This window comes from Chrysemys picta, chromosome 10 (assembly GCF_011386835.1).
Source record: "Chrysemys picta bellii isolate R12L10 chromosome 10, ASM1138683v2, whole genome shotgun sequence".
NCBI lineage: Eukaryota > Metazoa > Chordata > Testudines > Emydidae > Chrysemys > Chrysemys picta.
The window spans coordinates 35876251-35897044 of record NC_088800.1 but is presented as its reverse complement, the minus strand read 5'-3'; the positions used below and the strand labels follow the sequence as shown (position 1 = coordinate 35897044).

The 20794-nt window shown below is 43.0% G+C and overlaps 2 protein-coding genes across 6 annotated transcripts in view; both read right to left on the bottom strand.

Moving 5' to 3' along the window:
- Window positions 1-1423: 1423 nt before the first annotated feature.
- On the bottom strand, window positions 1424-15321 carry FBXO22 (F-box protein 22). Of its 2 annotated transcripts, none has more exons than XM_005294503.5 (7): window positions 15044-15321; window positions 13152-13284; window positions 10620-10707; window positions 6748-6843; window positions 5356-5505; window positions 4149-4314; window positions 1424-2434 (listed from the first exon to the last, which is right to left on the bottom strand). In XM_005294503.5, the coding sequence occupies exons 1-7, from the start codon at window positions 15145-15147 to the stop codon at window positions 2008-2010; spliced, it is 1164 nt and encodes a 387-aa protein (XP_005294560.1). In that variant the 5' UTR covers window positions 15148-15321; the 3' UTR covers window positions 1424-2007. The 2 variants fall into 2 exon arrangements, with proteins under 2 accessions (XP_005294560.1, XP_065414463.1); XM_065558391.1 differs by lacking the exon at window positions 15044-15321 and adding an exon at window positions 14517-14650.
- Window positions 15322-17522: 2201 nt separating this feature from the next.
- The window catches only part of UBE2Q2 (ubiquitin conjugating enzyme E2 Q2), a 73150-nt gene continuing 69878 nt past the window's right edge, over window positions 17523-20794 (bottom strand). For all 4 annotated transcript variants that reach the window (XR_010590767.1, XM_005294502.5, XM_065558392.1 and 1 more), the window contains one exon: window positions 17523-19221. Coding sequence is in view for 3 of the 4 variants with exons in the window: in XM_005294502.5 (XP_005294559.1) it covers window positions 19190-19221 (32 nt within the window). In the remaining variant the exon portion in view is untranslated. The remainder of the gene's footprint in view (window positions 19222-20794) is intronic.

The following is a 20794-nucleotide window of genomic DNA, read 5'->3' as shown; positions in this document are numbered from 1 at the left end:
CCGCAAACATGGTTGGAGCGATGATACATCCCTGTTTGACTCCTGTTTGTACTTTAAAGGGTTCACTCTGGGAGCCAGTGCTGCTCAGAACAGTCGCTTTCATGTTATCATGAAGCAATTTTAGGACACTGATGTATTTATCAAGACATCCAATCTTAGAAAGTCCAGTCCGGAGGGCACAGCGATCCACTGAATCAAAGGTTTTAGTTAGATCAATGCTCCAGGCAGCATCGCTCTCAGGGTCATGGAGACACGCAAGCCTCTCCACCACTACAAGGTGGTGATCCATGGAGAGGACAAAAATGATAAACACATACAGACAACATAATCATAACCAGCAAATTACAAACCTCCTTTGTACAAGTTTTGGGTCAACTATAGGACCTTGGTTGCAACAATGATCTATACGGTCACAGTTTATGTCAATTAATGTCACAGTATGAATTCTTCTAGTTTTAAAAAACCTGATGTAACTGAGTATACATTTCAGTGACAATTTTTCCCTTGACATGTCATATTGCCAAAAATGTTCAAGGTGTATACTATTGATAGTTATTTTCAACAGTTTCCAGAAAAGTAAGCAGTATGTCCTAGAACAAAAAAAGCATCCCTTTCCTACTGAAGATCAAATAACTATAATGGATCAGAATTTTCCTCCCATTTTAGAGCTTTTTGTGATATTTCCCAATCTACCCTGATGCCAACATACAACATAAAGGATAGGACAGTTACCGGATTTGGAATTTAGAGACAGCATGAAATACTACCAAAATATTTGAGTTATAATAAAGCTATACTGTGTTTTGTATAAAAGTATGAATTTATTCTTTCTGACTTTATAGATTCAGTATCTAGTAAAGTTAATATTTTGTCAATCCAGCTGTATTGCTCCGAGTGGGTAATAAGAGAAAAACTGCATTTAAAAACTTAAGCGCAAAGAAGCCTGGGAAAAATTCTCTGTTCATTATAGTAAAAGTGAGAAAAATACAACAAGCAACAACAAAGACCTTTTTGCAAAAACTAATTTATAAAAGAGACATGACTTGGTCTAGGCTTGGCCCATGTTTTAGGGTCAGTAAAAATGTCCAAAAACTCGTAAGGAACTTGAGGCCAATGAAAACGTTTCCATTTTTATTTTTAAGCTTCTACAGGATGTTTTTAAATGAACAAACAGCCCTTTGCAGCATCTGCAACCTCCACAATGCATCATTGTGCTTGTCCCGGAGAATCTAAGAGCAAAGGTGACTGGTCCATTTTCATGTCCAAGCTGAGAAATGCAAAAGTAAACCAGCAGATGCAGTAAAGAGTATGTCAGATCCTTCAAGAAAACCTTGGATTAAAACAATTTTAAGTGAGTCAGTTTGTAACCTGATAGTGTCCCTTTAAATTGGCTTTTTTCTCTAAAAATAGAAGACACTGTACCTTTTACATATATTTTATATTTTATTTAATGAACACTTCATGATTATTGCCCAAATATTCTCATTCATTTGACCTAATAAAGAGGTATTATTGCTTGTAGGTAGGGCTCAATTCTGAATCTGGATGGAATGTACAAATCTCTGTTGAGAGAAGACTCAGGTAAAGGTGGAACCGGACACATACACATCAGTAGCTTTTAAAGACTTCATGTATAAAAGAGATCACATCAAAATACTGATGGTTCACTTCTCTATACTGTTGAGCATTTTTGCTGGACTACACTGCCATTTGTGCACTCTTCTAGCCTTAGGAGAAAGAAAGAAAGAAGCTTCCTTCTATTGTAAAATTTGAACACATGTACATTTACCTGCAGTTCTGACTTTTGCACAGTATTACACAAAATGCAAAGCTTCCCCATACCTACTGCATTAAAACACTATCCTGACTACATGATTTTATAACATTACAAAAGTGATTACTTTAGATTTTGGAAGGTGCTTTTATAGTATGTATGTATTCCAGATTTTTCAGTTTTCTGGAATGGAAACAACCAAGTAGCTCAGCTGGTGTATTTAAAAAACATGTTTAAACTTGGTTTGCTTTAGTTGAACCAAGATGAATAAGAGTCATAACTGTAGTATAACCATGGAGTAGATCATCCTTTATGTCATTGCATTCTCTCAGTATGAAATTCCCAGTGACTATTCGATCACATCCTATTTCTCCATGTCCAAAAAAGCCAAATAGGGGAACATTAGGGAAAAACTTCCTAAATGCATCTGCTTCAAGATTCCTTTTGGTTTTATAATACTGGTATCCTCTGCCAACACACGCAAACATGAACCCAATGGTGTTGTGCTCAGGAATGTTTGCTGCTTTGAGACGCTGCATTGCTGCTTCTACAGTCCGTTCATCAATTACATCCTGGTCTAACAAAACTGTAGCACTCTGTAGCTGGGGTCCACTGAAAGCCAATCCAACCACACCATAGGAATCGCCAGCCTCAGTGTTACTGAAAGACAACATACACCAAATTAGAAAAGATTCCAAAGGAACCGATCTCGATTTAAATACAAAGGCTTCACTAGAACATTATACAAACTGAACACCCAGTATAGACGACAATATTCTAAAGAGATTTTTTCAGTCACCCACAAAAGCAACAAAGATTCTCCAATAAGTCAAGTCAAAGGCAGACACCCCCTATTCACAAGCCAATTGCAAACCTTTCCTTTTCCTCAGCAATGGAAAGATATCCTTCTTGGACATTTGGCATAATGTCCATGGCATATGTTTTTCCTTGGCAAACATACTATAGAACAGCATTCTCCAACTTGCAATACTTATACACAATGGGGTTTAAAGAGTACTTCAAATCAGAACATTGTCTGAGCATCTATTACTATAGCTACCAGGGCTGTCAATTGCAGTTAAAGCTTATGATTAACTGAAAGTAAAATTAACACGTTAATCGCATACCTGTGGGTGGGGTGGGAGGCATTGGTGGCAGGGGGGCTGAAGCAGCACCCCAAACCTCAAGAGCGACTGAAGCCCCGTGCCCCCAGCTCTGACCCTATATTTGAAAATATAGAAACCCCCCGAACTATTTAAATGATATTCTAATATTGTTTAACAGTTCGATTAAAACTGTGATTAAGATCCATTTTTTAATCGCTTGACAGACCTAGTAGCTACATATTGAAGCAGCATCTTTTGTAGAGAGTGAGGCTAGCAATTTTTTCAAAAGTTAGGAATCTCAGACCACAGAATTTTCAAAAACCCAGGGGATTATCACTGACATCTCAACACCTGACAGGAAGAAATTACGTACACTGAGCCCCCTGCTAGAATGCGGGGCTTTGGATCTATGCGCGGGCTTGCGTTACCATGGATTCCAATGAAGGTAATTACATTTGGGATCCATGCGCGGTCCCGCGCTATAACCGAATTCGCGCTAGAAAGACGCACATTCTAGCGAGGGTCTGCTGTAGTTGTTTCACATTACAATGGACAAAAATGGAAGTAATACACTTAAGGAATAATTTAACACACAAATTGGAAGACATGATAGCAGCCAGCTATACATACATACATACACACCCCCCCCCCCAATGATGAAATCTGAAATGTAAAGCTTTATAAACTGGCTGGCAAGACTGGCCTCCCTAAAAATGAGCAAGCAATTACAATGTTACTATATAATGCATAATGAGAAAGAAAAGAGCACAAATGCTGAAGAGTAAATCATGCAGAAGGCAGAATCGATTTCAAGCAAAGCACTGTCAAACTGGAATAAACTCTCACCAGTAGAGAATCTTCAAAGCAGGAAATGTCCTCTCTAATTCACCTGAAAGTTGCTCTCTAGAATCCAAGATTTAAAACTACTTTTTGTAACAGGCCACAAAGCAAAGCCATGTGACAAAGTCTACAGCTTTTCCTACTAGAGTACACAGCAGCAACCCTGTATCATCTTTCCTATTACATATTTCACTGTGATTTCAAGACTTTCCTTAATACTTCATTACTACTATGAAAAACAACACTGGTTAGAAAAAGGAAGTCCTTGGGTATTTCTTCTCCCCACGTAAAAATGACATCACTGTGCTTGGATGATGCCTTTCACAGATGTCTGACTCAGCCCTATTCACAGAGGTTTCGTGTCCAGTGCTGTACCTGCTACGATTCCACAATGTTTCATCACAAATTAACTTGAAAGAGATACCCACTTCTCAGAGGTCAGTGACGTCAAGCTCTCCACATACCCCCCAGCCAAGATGATACTTTTTTCATTTAAAGGATTGATTATCTGATTAAGAAACCGATTAGCTCCCGGCTTCCAGGAATTGTAGACAAATAGAAGAACCACACGGAGCTCTGGATTATTTTTAAGACCTGGGAATACAAAACAAAAAATAAAAATTTTTACCTTTAAGACCTCTCAGTCTCTGAAATCCAAGCATTTGAATTATTCTCATTATATTTATTATACACCTACCCACAAACACATTCAGTAATGCTGCCTAGCTCACTGCTGTTGCAGCAATGGGGAGAAGCAAGTCATCCTGTGCCCTCAAGTGGTGGGCTGGACAGTTTGCATTTTCAAAGATATATATATTTATTCACACACACACACACACACACACACACACACACTCTGAGATTCTCCTCTATAGTGCTCAAAAGCTGGCTCTGTTAGCAGGAGGACTGTACAAACCCCTTCTAGCTCTCATCGACTCCCTCAATATTTAGCTTTTTGGGTTTTTCCAGTCACAGATGAGGTACCTGTCAATTTGCAGAAGTGAGCAAGCTCATACACAAACTGGCCAAATTACTCTTCACAAGCAAGACATTTTGCTGAGCACGTAGTGTGTTGACTGTACATTACGTATATATTCCCCTGGGGATTCTTGCTCTGCTCCTCACCAAGGCATACAATTTGGGGACTATGGATATTGAAGTATGAAACAAAACAAAAAAACCACCCCGAGCCCCAGTTTAAAAAAAAACAAACAACAACAATCTGAAACATTTCCAGTTGCACAGTCCTGATTATTGTGTGATGACTGTTCAATAATGCAGGAAGCTACCAAAAGAGAATGACTGTATCCAGGATTGCAACATCCCCACTCATGCACTGAGCTGGAACAATAGGATTGCTCAAATTTAACTGAAGAGATCCAAGATCACCTCTCAAGATTACACTTTGTACTTTAGTACCCTGCTGGGGGGACAAAGTTATCAATCACTGGCAGCCTTGCATTTTTGCATTTATATGGTGGTCCATGATTCCAGGGAACCTGGCCCACCCACCCACCCAGCCAGGAGGCAACTTGAGTTTTGCAGTCACAAATACAGCAATTCACTTCACACAGAGCCCCTACAAAACTGAGGCTACAGCACACAAAGTATTTGATATAAAATTAAATGACTTGCCTGATTCAGTCAATTTGCTTTCATCAAAGACTTTACAAAAGTGGAAGGTATGGATTTTCACACCATCAATTTTTGGGAACAATAAAGCAAAGCCAGCTTCACCGTCTTCGATTTCTTTAGGTCGATTGCTGCTTGAGCCCATTGGAGTAACTGATAAAGAAGCGTAATGTGAACATCTTGTTTATTTTGATTAAAATACTTTTGCCTACGTAATGACATACATAAAGGGAAACTGGGTAAAAAAAACAGGATGCAGGTGCTTTTGAAAATATTACCTATGGTCAAGTTGAAAGTTAGTCAATTTAAAAACAAAATCTCATTTGGTACAGCTGACCCCTGCAAATTTCTGTGGGTTTACAACCATGTGTCCATACTTTTAAAAAGTGATGACTCACTCAAACTGGGGAAAGTATATACAAAGAGTCAAATGCACAACTAAACTGAAAATAAAGGAAAATTCCCTCTAAATTCTTTCAGTGATAGCCATTGCATGTCCTTTGTAACACAGAAAGTGAAAAAAAAAAAAAATTAAGTGCCATTTTTAAATCCATTGTGTTTCTTTAAATTTTGAACAAACAGATCCAGGGAAGTTTGGCCAAGTAATCTGGATCAATGAGTTTATTAGAGATAGACTCCTCAAATATGGGAGATTTTCTTAACACACACCTAGGGGACTGGTCAGAAACATGACCCCAACCAAAAAATGTAATGTGTGCTTCATGCCATCCTCTGCCAAGGAGATACAGAGAGTACAGCCTATGACCTCTGCTTAGTCATCTCTTATTTTGTAGATGCAGTCATATCAAAGATTAAGAAATGTGAATACTGTATAACTCGCTTGGACACAAAGTATCACTTGGATCTTAAAATAATGAAAACACCTTAATAATTGGGTGTGGAAGCTAATACGATCACAACTGGGATAGAGTTTATAGTGCTTTCCGAAGTTTGTGTCTGAAATCCCATAAATCATGTCTGAGTTGGTCAAGTCTGCTATACCATTGACCTTTATATGTGACTGCTGAGCAGGTTTCTCCAGAAGAAATTCCATAATAGCCATCAGCTGATACTGAGGCCTTTGATCCTAGTTCAAATATCTAGCACATCCAATTTTTTCCAAAGTCAGTCTTTTCTATGCAGACTGAAAAATGTTGAGTTTAAGAATTTTCAAGTCACACCATACAACTTAGCAGCACTGTCACGAATTCTTTAAACGGGGTAGACATTGAGCAATTTGGAATTAGTAGACGGTGAGATACTAGTATGGTCTACATACAAATCTGTAGGACTGTGCCTCAATTTGAGAGAATTTGGGAGTCTAATAAATAGTCTGAAAAAGTTAACCGTTTGGTATATATCTTGAAGTCAGGCTGTTATATTGCTTCTTCTTACCTACAATTCCAGGAGCGACCAGTCCCAGAACTTGGCATCGTTTTGGCAACAGCTTTTCTAGTGCAATTGCTGTTTCTTTACTATTTCTTTTCCTTGCTGTAACAAAAGAGGAGGAAAAACTAAGGCACAGAAAGGTTAAAGTGATTGGCCACAGGTTACACAGAGCCTCTGTCTGTACTCAAAGACCTCTACCCTAAGCAGCAATAGAATTGACTTTGCATATGGATTAAAACAGCGCCTTTATTCTTCATTACAAATATTTGCACGGTAAAGAACAAAGGAAATAATATTTTTCAATTCACCTAATATAGGGCTACCATATGTCTGGATTTCCCTGGACATGTCCAGCTTTTCGGTCTATAAATAGCCGTCCGGGGGGGATTTTAAAAAATCTAAAAGTGTCCGGGATTTCCCCCTGGTCGGCTATTTATAGACAGAAAAGCGGCGACCAAGCGCCGCTGGGCACCCAAAGCCCCTTCCCAGCTCCCCCCATCCCCTGCAACCTTACCACGCTATCCGGCCCCGCAGCTGTCTTCACCCTCCTCCACTCCCCTGAATGCTCCGCCCACCTGCTCCTCCCCCTCCCCTGCTTCCCGCGAATCAGATCTTCACGGGAAGTCTGAAAAGAAGCAGGGGCAAGCGGGAGGCAGCAGCAGGTAAGCTGGGGGGGGGGGGGGGGGGGGGAGGGCACAAGTAGGAGAGCTCCGGAGAGGCGTGGCCCGGGCCGAGCGGCTCCCTCCAGCCCAGGCGGAGCGGTGCCCGGCGGCCCCGGTCCAGCTCGGGCCCTAGCGGCCCCGGTTCCGGCCAAGCACCAGCCCCGACCCCGGCCGAGCACCGCCCCCCCCGGCCCCGCGCTGGCCCTGGTTCCGGCCGAGCGCGCCGGCCCAGCCCCCCAGGCCCTGGTTCCGGCCGAGCGCGCCGGCCCAGCCCCCCAGGCCCTGGTTCCGGCCGAGCGCGCCGGCCCAGCCCCCCAGGCCCTGGTTCCGGCCGAGCGCGCCGGCCCAGCCCCCCAGGCCCTGGTTCCGGCCGAGCGCGCCGGCCCAGCCCCCCAGGCCCTGGTTCCGGCCGAGCGCGCCGGCCCAGCCCCCCAGGCCCTGCAACCCCGGCCAGAGTGCAGCCCGATTCCTGGGCTCTTTAAAGCCGGCCCTGGTCAGGGGACAGGGAGCAGGGGTTGGATGGGTTGGGAGTTTGGGGGGCAGGGAGGGTGTCAGGGGGGCAGGGGTGTGGAGAGGGGTCGAGGCAGGCAGGTAGCAGAGGGAATTGGATGGGTCAGGAGTTCTGGGGGTCCTGTCAGGGGGCGGGGAGCAGTTGGATAGGGCATGGGAGTCCCCGGGGGTCTGTCTGCAGGCGGGGGTGTGAATATGGGGTGGGGGTGTGGATAAGGGTCGGGGCAGTCAGGGGACAGGTAGGGTCGTAGGGGGTTCTCAAGAGGGGGCAGTCAGGGGACAAGAAGCAGGGCGGCTTAGATAGGGGGTGGGATCCTAGGGGGGCAGTTAGTGGCAGGGGTCCCAGGAGGGGGCAGTCAGGGGACAAGGAGTGGGTGGGGGGGGGGGTTCTGAGGGGGGCAGTCAGGGAGAGGGAAGTGGGAGGGAGTGGATGGGAGCGGGGCAGGGCTAGAGAGGGGCTCCCCCCCCCCCGTGTCCTCTTTTTTGCTTGTGGAAATATGGTAACCCTACCTAATACAAGTACTGTAGTGCAATCTCGATCATGAAAGTTGAACTTATAAATGTAGAATTATGTAAAAAAAATTCCGCATTCAAAACAAAACAATGTAAAACTTTAGAGCCTACAAGTCCACTCAGTCCTACTTCTTTGTTCAGCCAATCACTCAGACAAATAAGTTTGTTTACATTTGCAGAAGATAATGCTGCCTGCTTCTTGTTTACAATGTCATCTGAGAGTGAGAACAGGCATTTGCATGGCACTGTTGTAGCTGGCATCTCAAGATATTTACATGCCAGATATGCTAAAGATTCATATGTCCCTTGATGCTTCAACCACCATTCCAGAGGACATGCCTGATAACTATCCAAAGCAGTGCGGACGAACGCCTGTTCATTTTCATCATCTGAGCCAGATTGCCACCAGCAGAAGGTTGATTTTTTTGTTGTTGGTGGTGGTTTGGGTTCTGTAGTTTCCACATCAGAGTGTTGCTCTTTTAAAACTCCACACCTCGTCCCTCTCAGATTTTGGAAGGCACTTTAGATTCTTAAATCTTGGGTTGAGTGCTGTAGCTACCTTTAGAAATTTCACACACCTGTTCTCACTTTCAGGTGATATTGTAATTAAGGAGTAGACAGCATTATACAAACTTGTTTCTCTTAGTGATTGGCTGAACAAGAAGTAGGACTGAGTGGACTTGCAGGCGCTAAAGTTTTACATTGTTACATAACTGCATTCAAAAAACAAAAAAATCTACATTTGTAAGTTGCACTTTCATGATAAAGAGATTGTACTACAGTACTTGTATGAGGTGACTTGAAAAATACTATTTATTTTGATTTATCATTTTTACATTGCAAACATTTGTAATAAAAAATAATATAAAGTGAGCACTGTACGCTTTGTATTCTGTGTTATAATTGAAATCAATATACACCTCTACCCCAATATTACGTGACCCGATATAACACAAATTCGGATAGAACGCGGTAAAGCAGTGCTCCGGGGGGGGCGAGGCTGCGCACTCCAGTGGATCAAAGCAAGTTCAATATAACGCGGTTTCACCTATAACAATGTAAGATTTTTTGGCTCCCAAGGACAGCATTATATCGAGATAGAGGTGTATGTGAAAATGTAGAAAAAGATTTAGGTATTCTATTGTTTAACAGTGCAATTAATTGCGATTAACTTTTTTGAGTTAATCACTTGAGTTAACTGCGATTAATCAACAGCCCTAATTATTATATGAATCTATATAGATAGGGCCCTACCAAATTCAAGTTCCATTTTGGTTAATTTCACGATCATAGGATTTTAAAAATCTTAAATTTCACAGTTTCAGATATTTAAATCTGAAATTTTATGGTGTTTTAGCCATGGTGGTCCCGACCCAAAAGGGTATTGTGGGGGGCAGTTGCAAGGCTACTGCACTGGGGATGAAATATTGCCACTTCTGCACTGCTTCTGACGACGGGGGCAACTTCAGAACTGGGCTCCCAGCCAGCAGCCGCAGAGCTTCCTGCAGCCAGGGGAGGTTCCCAGAGATGGGTCTGACCCAGCCCCAAGAGCGGACCCTGCAGGGGAAGAGGAAGTCCCATCCCTCTTCAGTCCAGCTGGACTAGCAGCTGGAGCCCGGCGCAATGCAGGAATGCCTGGCCGGTGCACCCCCAGCCCGGCCCCTCTCCAGGCCCAGCACTTGTGGGTTTAAGGGGCCTTGGTCTGTCTGTTTGTCTGGGAGGGGAAGGGAAGAGGACAGAGAACCAAAGCGCTCTGGGGGCATTCGCCCGCCCTGACCCCCTGCAAAAAATGACAAACCCCGCCCCCCACTATACCATGCTGCCCTCACTTCTGTGCTGCTGCTGATGGTGGTGCTGCCTCAGAGCTGGGCACCAGGCCAGCAGCTGCTGCTCTGCACTCTCCAGATGCCCAGCTCTGAAGGCAGCACAGAAGTAAGGGTGGCAATTCTGTGACCCTCCTACAATTCCGTATTTCATGGTCCACAACATGTTTTTTCATGGCTGTGAATTTGGTAGGGCCCTATACATAGAATCGCCTACATTTACATGGATCACATCTCTTGACGCAAACACAAGGTGACAATGCCCTCTTGACAATATCACATTACCTGATTGTTTTCCTTTAAGCATCCTACTCCATTACAGTTGTACTTGACAAGGTTCTCTTAAAGTATAGATAGGATTTATACATACCCCTCTTTTGTCTGTGACACTCTTCATATCCAATGAAAGTCTCTGCATCTGCTATGTAAAGTACTGTTTGTGGCAGCACATGCACATTCTGTAAAGTACAAAAAGATAAATGAAAACACAGTATAAGAAAAGCAGACTCTGCTACCTAACTGCAGGCTGCCACACCTTGGTCCCACAAAGAAAACCAAAATGAACTAGAGGCAAGAGAGGAAGATTCCTGGAAGTCAGTGATAGGAAAGATCTGGCTATGACAAGCATGGGTACATCTCTAGTGCCTTTTATCAAAGAACCTCAGTGCACTTTACTGACATTAATTCTCATAACTGGCCAAACACAGCTGTCAGATGGTAACAACTTTGTCACTACTGATATAGCCCACATTTGTGGCCCTAAAGGCAGAGCACTCCATGTTCAGTTGTAAATCCCTAGAGCCATCCAGTTACCACTTCAAGAGCTGATTTTTTTATTTATATATAAAAACAATAAATCTGTCCAACTGTAGTGATTTGTACATTTGTGTTTCTAGAGAAATATTCTATTTAAATATTCATTGATGTTTGGAACTAGAAATAATTTACTCTATGATATTCGGTTGTCCAAGTTCTCTAAAGTTTGTATCAGTAGCAGAGAACGTCACCTGCTTCAGCTTCGCTCATTTTAAAGTGCTATAAACCATGCATTGATCATTCTCCAGTGTATATTTAAGAAAGGAGTCAGAACTTTTAAAATTTTTAGATGAAAAATGAGGGCTTATATTCTCCAGAATGCTGAAAAAAATGGGACCCCAGACTTGTCACAGATAAACTTACTACCTGCCACTGTTTCCAAGTCGGTACTGCTGTCTGCCTGGTTAGACACAGTTGCTTAAAATTCTCTCAAATTAAGGATCAGTATCAACATAAGACTATATTTTAAAATGAACTTTCCTTACCATTTTATCACGATCACCTTAAACTCAAATGAAAATTTACAATCCAGTTTAAAAACTGGAATCCTGCCTATTACAGCCTGGCCCAGTCCCACTCTCTGAACAGACACCAGTCTGGAGTGAGTGGACCTAACCCATTGGATCCAATGTGTGTCTAACCCCCTTGGGTCTCAGCAGTGACCAGTCAGTGTTTGTAGCTGTGCGTCTCTCAGGCACACTCCCAAGCGCAGACCCCATGTCTGGCATTCTTCCTGGGTAGTGGGGCCCTGCAATCCAGCTGTCTGGACTTGGGAATCAATGCCACAGCCTTCCTGAACTCCCAATTGCTTAGACATGTTACCTCCAGAATTCACCTGGCTTGGGAGCTCTGGCTGCTAGCTAAACTCTTCTGGGACAATGTGGCAGAGAAGCAAAGAACACAGGCTTAGCAAAGGAACTTCTTAACTACAGACATTTTTCTCTTAAAAAGCATTAGCGAGTTAAAGAGAACACAAAAACGAACAAAATCCTGACCACAGTCCCCCCCGCTCCAAGTCTGATCTCTCTCCTTCTGAGCGTCTTGGCTTTGTACAGTGTCCTTAGGCTTGGCAGCCCTTCCTGCCCTCTTTAGTTTGGTTTTTTTACCTGTGCCAGTGGACTGGCCCCCTTGCTTAGAGAAGCACCCCTCTTTTAAAACAGTCTCTGCTTCCTTTGTTCCACGTGCTTCAGCCGGTGCAGTCCTTCCTCCCCCCAAATTCAAAGTCAATGGTCCTACCAATAGAACCCCGCCATCGTTTCAGTAGGGAAGAGTCATTCAATGTTGATTGCCCCGGATTGCTGTCACAGCTTTCCCCCCCCTGCGGATGCTCTAATCCGCACAAGAACTTGCAAGACAACATTAAGGTAACACTTCAAAATGAAGGTTGCAATACAAAGCAGAGATCCTGAAATACAATGGGGATCGCAAAACAAAATGGGGTTCTCTGACTTTAATGGGTAAAGGGGTCAAGACCAGAAAAAATAAATCAAAATATGTCTCATTTGTATGACCAAACCAAGCTTTATAATGTCTTTTTAGTGAAAGAGTCAGACAAATCATGAAACTGCATAATGTGATGCTTAAGGCCAAATGGCTGGACATTCCGTAACCATAAAACAGCTGTAAAGGACATAAGAACATGAGAGTAGTCATACTGGGTCAGACCAAAGGTCCATCTAGCCCAGTATCCTGTCTTCCAACAGTGGCCAATGCCAAGTGCCCCAGAGGGAATTAACAGAATAGGTAATCAAGTGGGTGACAGAGGATGGATCACTTAATGATTACCTGTTCTGTTTATTCCCTCTGGGGCACTTGGCATTGGCCACTGTCGGAAAACAGGATACTGGGCTAGATGGACCTTTGGTCTGATGCAGTGTGGCCGCTCTTATGTTCTTATGTCCTTATACAGCTGTGTATAGATATGAATTGAAACTTAAAACGTGCACTAGAACATCAGTATGGAAGAACTGACTTTAGAAAAATGTATCACCACAGACTCACAAGTGTGCATGTGGATTATACCACAGTAGTTAGAAATTCAAATGGAATGGCCAATGTATGCAGTTAACAGTGGTATTTTACCTACCTCAAGTTCTTCGGCTAATGCACGGACCAGTGAATGACTATCAGATGGACCAGGCTCAAGTGCAGAGACCCACGCAACGCTCTGCTGTGTTCTCAGTAATCTACGGGCACATTCTCTCCATAACCGGCAAACACTAAAATACAAAAATTACTACAATATACAAAAAGAAATTTTAGCAGCTGTGAATCTTCCCCCCCTCCAATTTTTTGACTTGGAAGTATCTATCCCACATTCTTATGAGAAACTCTTGCACTTAAAAAAAAAAAAAAAAAAAAGATCAAATTTAAATCAAAGTGTAAATTGTTGATTGGTTTTCTACTGACGTCTATTAGAGAACAAACTGAGTACATTATTTGTATGGGTACTATGGTAGCTCAGTGGTTTGAGCATTGGCCTGCTAAACCCCGGGTTGTGATTTCAATCCTTGAGGGGGCCATTTAGGAATCTAGGGCAAAAATCTGTCTGGGGATTGGTCCTGCTTTGAGCAGGGGCTTGGACTAGATGACCTCCTGAGGTCCCTTCCAACCCTGAGATTCGATTCTATTCTATTGTTTTAAGGTTTCTGAATTTCAGAAAAAGCCAGCAATTTTGATAATGAATTGCCTTGTTCAGTACCAGTCACAATAAATTACCAAATAATGTGTCTGGGGTAGCTGGTCAAAAGAGCATATTGAACAATTCATTCCCAGCTCCTCTCTACAGCACAAATATATAAATCAGCAAAACAAAATGCTGTCAAAGTACAGAGAAGGTAACCTTGTTTTCTGCTGAAAGTGTCTAGGGACAACATACTCCTTGTACACTTGAAAAAAAGTCTTTTTTCTTGTGTTATCAGATTTGTTCACTAAGTCTATTCTTCTGACTCCTAATGATGGAGTTCAGTGGCAACAGAACTCAATGTATGTAAAGAACATAGTGATGTGCCATTTTAAGTTTCTCTCCAAAAATAAACAATGTTAATTTGAAACAAAACAAGGCCTCGCAATTCATTTAACATAATCAGTTTGTTTTAAAAACAAACTCGTCAAGCAACTACAAAACTCCTCCTTACAGCGTGTGTGTCTGACAGTTACAGCTCTACTAACCATAACAGCACAACGCTACTAGGGCTCCTTTGATCCGAGGAGCTCAAAATACTTTGTCAACATTTACAAACGTGACAAGCACTATCACGAGCTTCACCCAAAGCCGGGCGGCTGCGTGGGACAGCAACAGAGAACTAGATAGGCAACAACCCCGGAGTGGCAGCACCGCGGACTCTGTCGCAGCTTGGCTGAAGTAAAGAGCGCGGTTTTTAAGCCATTCCGAGGGCAAACGCCAACTCCCCCGGTGCGGATCGAGGGGAAGCCCGAGGCCGGTCCTCACCAGGCCGCCCGCAGCAATGCCTTGGTGGGCAGAGAGGGTTCCAGAGAAGCTGGGAAACGCGGGCTGTTCCCGCAACGCATCCCCTGCCCACCTCCCTGCAGAAACAGCGAGGCCTGATCAGCCCGGAGCAGGGACGAGTCCAGCCCTTGCTTCCTCTTACACATTGTTCTCGGGAATTGGCGCCTGTGCGTTGGCTTCACGTCACCCCGGCCACGAGCGCAGCCGTTCCCCCGCCAGCGCGGGGAATGACTCGCTCGCGTCACAGGCCCGGGCACGCGCTCCTCGGAGCGTGCTCTTGGATCCCAAACTGTCCTCGGCCTCCGCCCTACGCGCGGGGAACAACCGGGGGCCCGGTTCTGGGGGCGGGCGAGGGCCCAGGCAGGACATCGGGGCCCAGCCAGCTCCCAGGGCGACACCGGGGCTGTCTGAGGGAAGGAGCTGGGACGCGAGGGTTCAACGCCCCCCCGCGGGGGCAAACGCCAACTCCCCCGGTGCGGATCGAGGGGAAGCCCGAGGCCGGTCCTCACCAGGCCGCCCGCAGCAATGCCTTGGTGGGCAGGAAGCTCAGGATCCGCTCCACCACCTCAGCCAGGTTACTCAGCACGTAGGCCCCTTTGCCGTCTGACTCCATGGCAACGGCCACCCACGCCTCTGCTCCCGGCGCCTGCCTCGCGCACCAAGAAGCGGGCTAGGAGCCGGAAGGTCCTGGCAGCGGCGCATTCCGATTGCGTCATCCGCACAGACCCCACTTCCGTTCTCCGCCTCCAGAGCACGTGACCAGCCACAAAACGCTTCCCTGGTGTGTAGATGGTGCGTGTGCCGATTGGGCGGCTAACGTCTGCGTAGTGACCACGTGACATTACGACAGACGCTGGAGCCGTGACTTCCAGTTCTTGGCGATGGGGGCTGGGGCATATGTGACTGATCCAGCCCGGAGAGCCCTGGGTTCGGTTCCCTGCTCAGCTATGGCCTTCATGTCTGACCTTGGGCAAGTCTCTTAGCATCGCCGTGACGTCTGTCCAGTTGTACTCTGGGGATAGCAGCAGGGCGCAGCCCCACAGGGGCTGAGGACAAATACCTTAAGGTTGTGGTGAGGTTTGTTGTTAACGCTCCCGGGGGAGGGAGAGACAGCTATGCCTCTGCCTGCGCCTGGGGAGTGGGGCTGGGTGGAAGCAGTTTTAGAATTAGAGTAGTGGGGGGTGTGGCAGCCTAAGCCCCAGCCTACAAGAGGCAAACAGGCCTTAGGAGCGTGCAGTGCCTCATGCCTGGATGCCCTCCCTTTACATCCTGTCCAAGCATTGCACTGGGAAAGGGGAATCTATCAGCCGTGGGTCAGACCACTGGCATAACAAGAGTCCAGCCTAAAAGCTGCATTAACTGGGCCTAGAACAAGTGGATTGATGTGAGAAAGTAAAAGCTACACATTCTCCTCTGCTCCTCAAAAAAACAAAACAAAAAAAACCTACCACACCTTCCTGCCTCAAGGTGTTTGTTCCAGGCTCAGTTACATATATAAGTAAGTGATTTTAAGGCACCGGCTGTATGTAGCTGGATTAGAGTTGATCAACTGCCCTTCTCAACCTAAGTGAATAAGAAAAATGGACACAAACCTCCAGCAGCACATCTTAAGGTAAAATTCTCCCCACCCCACACAACATTTTACTTTAGAGAAGTAACTGTTAAGCAAGCCAACTGCACAGTTCTCGGGGGGGGGGGGGGGGGGGGGGAATGAAAAAAAATTTAAAACCACATACAAAAAAAGCAGGTAGGAGAAGATTTGGGCAGCTGTAGTACCAAGCACTGCTTTTTAAGTGTTCTTTTAGAAACCTGAAGAAGCTCTGTTTAGCTCAAAAGCTTGTCCATCTCTTCCACCAACAAAAGATGTTCCAGATCTCACACACCTTTTCTCTCTCATATCCTAGGACTAACACAACTAGGACACTGTAAACAACTTTCAGAAATGGTCAGCAGTTTCTATGTTAATGTCCCTTTAATGCAGGAGATTTCTATATGGAGAATAAGACTTGAAAGTTACTTTAGTGTCACCTATATTGAAGGTGACATTTCCTCTACCCACATGCAGCTCAAACTGCTGAAGATAGAACCATTTTTGTCCTAGACTCCTGTATGACATTGCCACTGTAAGTTAAAGTAGAGTTGAGGTGCACTCTAATGCATTTTTAATTCTTTAGGTTTAGAAAGATTTTCCATTTTTGCAAGGTAAATGAGGATCAAACTCTCATATGCTCTTACTGCAAAACAATTATTTTGTTTCCTGTTTCTGATTTAGATTGTGAACTCAAGGCTGGGATTGTGTTAGTTGTTTGACAAAGGGCAATTGTGGGGTAGCCTAGCATTCAGTGCTGTCTGCTTCTATTTACCAAATGAGGCAGGTTTGGCTACATGGCTAATGATTTTCAACTCTGTCTGATTGTGATTGTGTAGGCTTTTGGCTTTCCTAGCATTCACTCAAGATTAGAGGATTAGATGAGGGCTGGTATGGGAGGCTTGATTCCAAGAAAGTTAAGGTGTTTGGAGGAGGAGGAAGATATTCAGAGAAGTGGAAGATTGAATCTGATTGCATTCCTCCCATTTGCTCACTTGTTGGTTAACAAGACATGCAGTTTGAAGGTCCCATTGACCTTAGAGGGTAAAGTAGCAGCAGTGAATGAGTATTCCTCCTCTGTGGCTGCGCAAGTCCATTTCCCCCTTACCCCCCAATGGGCCTTACTACCAGTGATCCATGTGATTTTTATACTTTAGATTACAGTGTACTTTATGGGGCCATACCTGAAGTCCACTTAATAACTTCATCTAGTGCAGAATGCATTGGTCTACATACTTAGTGGTGCTTTTCATACGAGCATTTTACACTCATGAACCTGAAATCCAAAGAGGTTTTGACCTGTTGACCAGTTTTTCCTTTTATACATTGCATTGGTTGGGAACACACACATGTTCATGAACAGAAAGCTATCTATATTCAAAGACTAACCACAAACAGAATAATTCTTAAAATGGTTCTTTATTCATAAACTTGATGCAAGTTTACAAATTACTGTACATTGCCAAATAATTCTGCAATGAAAAATGAAATCCAAAACAAAGCATGCCAAATGTGCATCTGTCAACCTGCTAGCCCATTAGAATATTAAAGAATTCAATAATGTATTCAAAGATTTTAGCCTCAGGTTTTAAGGAACTTTAATGCTTAAAGAGTTCTGCCTTTCACTTAGCCAATTGCTCAGATAGCAACCTTATCAGGATTGTATACGAATATATGTACAACCAAGTAAGCAGAAAGGCTGGCAAGTCATCCACTATACTCCCTAGAAGACTATTTGAAACAAAACAGTACGTATCAGGAGTAGTGCCAAATTCCTTCAATCTGTTCTTTCAAGCTAAAAACTGGATCTAGAAGCAAATGCACAAGGGCCCATGGGTGCCTGATAGAGAAAAGAAAAGCACAAATTTGATAGTTGTAACTAAAAACAAAAAAAACCCACATGCTTCTGGGCTAAAAAAAGTGCTTAATCCATGGTACACACCCTTATATCAATCCCTGGCAGTACAAAGGTCTAATCACTAATACTACAACCAAAATAGAATTGATTTAGGTAAGGCAATGAAATATAGTAATTACACAGACCCAGATTCATTTCCTAATAATGAAAGAATAGTTCCTGTTAGTCTTTCAATAACAAAAAGCACTGTCATGACTATGGCAACATTATTTTTACAACTCAATCAGGTGATGTCTTTTTTGTATTTTATTGTAGCTTTTATATAAAAACTTTTGTTCAAGGATTTTCATTTTGATTTGTGCCAATCACTTTATAAGTTCATTAGTTTACAAATGATTGCAACAACCCGTTAATAAAATGGAACACCTAAAAAGATTTTTAGTATCTTAAATAACTTCAAGCTTCATACTGTGGCTCCTTTTGTTAAGTAGCAGAAACAGCCCAGCAAGATTCTGATGCCCCAGTGGAAGTGACTAGTTACAAGGTTTTATTGGCACAGCCTTGCTCTGCTTAAAAATACAACAATCTAATAAAGAGTATCTCTTCCAAGAAACAGTTCATATCCTCACACAGCCATGAAAAAAGTTTAATGACTTAACATACATGTTGTTTTCCTATATTTTTAATTTGGCAATACTACAAATGTTTTCATTTTAGACCAGAAAAACTACTGTGATATACAAGACCTGAAATTTCCTAAAACAGTATTAAACAATGTATTAAACGTGGTTGGCTTTAAATGAAACATTACAATGCAAGTCTCTGCAGTCCACATTCTGCAAAAGGTAAGAAGTAGTGAGTGACTCCTATTGAATGATCTTTTAGTAACTCAATAGCCAGCTTTAAAAAGTTTGCACTTTTAAACAAAAATGGAGAAGGAAGGGAGTGGCCCAAATATGCTTAATCCATAGGGACAAATACAGTAAAGGCCAAAACTGCTCAGTCCAAGATACCTAATAAGAGCAAAATGGTAAGGCTGTAAATTATACTGGATGTGTCAGTTGACAGATTATCCACTAACTTATCTAATAGCTAAAGTCTTCAGTACGGCTGTTATAGGGGCACTCGTAGCTTGAGTCTGTGTGTGTGTTGGAAAGAAATAAAAAAGAGCTGTTTGACATTGGTCCAGGTGTACAACAGTCCACAATATTAACCATCTTCTTTTGGAGGAGTGTACCAGCCTGTAGAAGAACAAAGAAACACATTAGGCACTCTTAACTTTAGTGGGAGACAGCTTTAGGCTCTATTTTGATGTATAATTAAAATTTAAATTGTATTTGAAAACTAGACCAATCCACCACAGACCCAAAACTCCTATTGATTTCAGTGGGAGTTAAAGCACTCATCACCTTGCAAGATCAGACACAGTATTTATATTTGAAAATAAAGCATTAACATTGAGCTCCTGTTAGCGGCAGCCATCCTGCTGAATTAGACAAATCTTAAGACACCAATATAGACTGCAAAGAGTAATGTGATCTAGTTTCCATCTGCTTAAGACAAAGGCCCAGATTCTGGGATGTATTAGCAGGAATGTTGTAAGCAAGACATGAAAAGTAATTCTTCCACTCTACTTAGCACTTACAAGGCCTCAAAACTGGAGTATTGTGACCAGTTCTGGGCATCACACTTCAGAAAAGATGGACAAGTTGGAGAAAATCCAAAGGAGAGCAACAAAAATGATTAAAGATCTAGAAACATGACTATGAGGAAAGATTGAAAAACTGGGTTTTAGTCTGGAGAAGAGAACATGATAACAGTCTTCAAGTATGTAAAAGAGTGTTATAAAGAAGAGGGTGATAAATTGTTCTCTTTAACCACTGGAGACAGGACAAGAAGTAATGGGCTTAAAATTGCAGCAATGCAAATTTAGGTTAGACATTAGGAAAACCTTCCCAATTGTAAGGGTAGTTAAGCACAGGAATAAGTTACCTAGGGAGGCTGTGGAATCTCTGTCATTGGAGGTTATTAAGAACAGGTTTAGACAAACAGCTGTCAGGGATGGTCTAGATAATAGACCATCCCCCCCCCCGGAGCACTGTTTTATCGCATTATATCCGACTTCGTGTTATATACGGTCGCATTATATCGGGGTAGAGGTGTATATGCATATGAATATCCTATTTTGCAAGTACATGCTCAACTTTTGCACAAGTGTTTGAAAATATAGACCAAGATGTTCCTGGTGTTACACATCTGTTTCATCCCGCTGAGGACGGAATGGGAATGATGAACTGTAACAGCAAGTTCAGAAATGCCAACTAAGCAATTTACCTCTCAATACATATTTCAGTTGCTACATACCCAGAATAACTTCTGATCATGTGAAGGTTCAGTCTGTGAGACCAAAGTGTGCACTTTTTTTTTTAAATGGACACTGCTAAAATCAAAGTATCTATTTAATTCTATCCACCATGCTAGCAAAAGTTTTAAGAGATCTGCCTCAAATTTTGTATGATTAGTACAGTGCCTACTTAAGCTGTTCCTGTGTACCTATAGTAGCCATAAGTTAACAAAGAAGCCTTTAAACATCTTTAATACTGTGAATGCTCTGTATATTGGTAATCAGTGTAGTGTATAGGTAGAACTAAAACAGAGCCATATTGACTTTTTTGAATAAAAACAACCAAAAAGCTCAAGTAATAGCAGCTAATCATAACATTTCAAAGTGCTTTAGAATCAACTATTTCCAATACACATCTCTTCCTCTGATACAGAAGACATACTTATTGTACAGATGTGCACCTCAGTTTC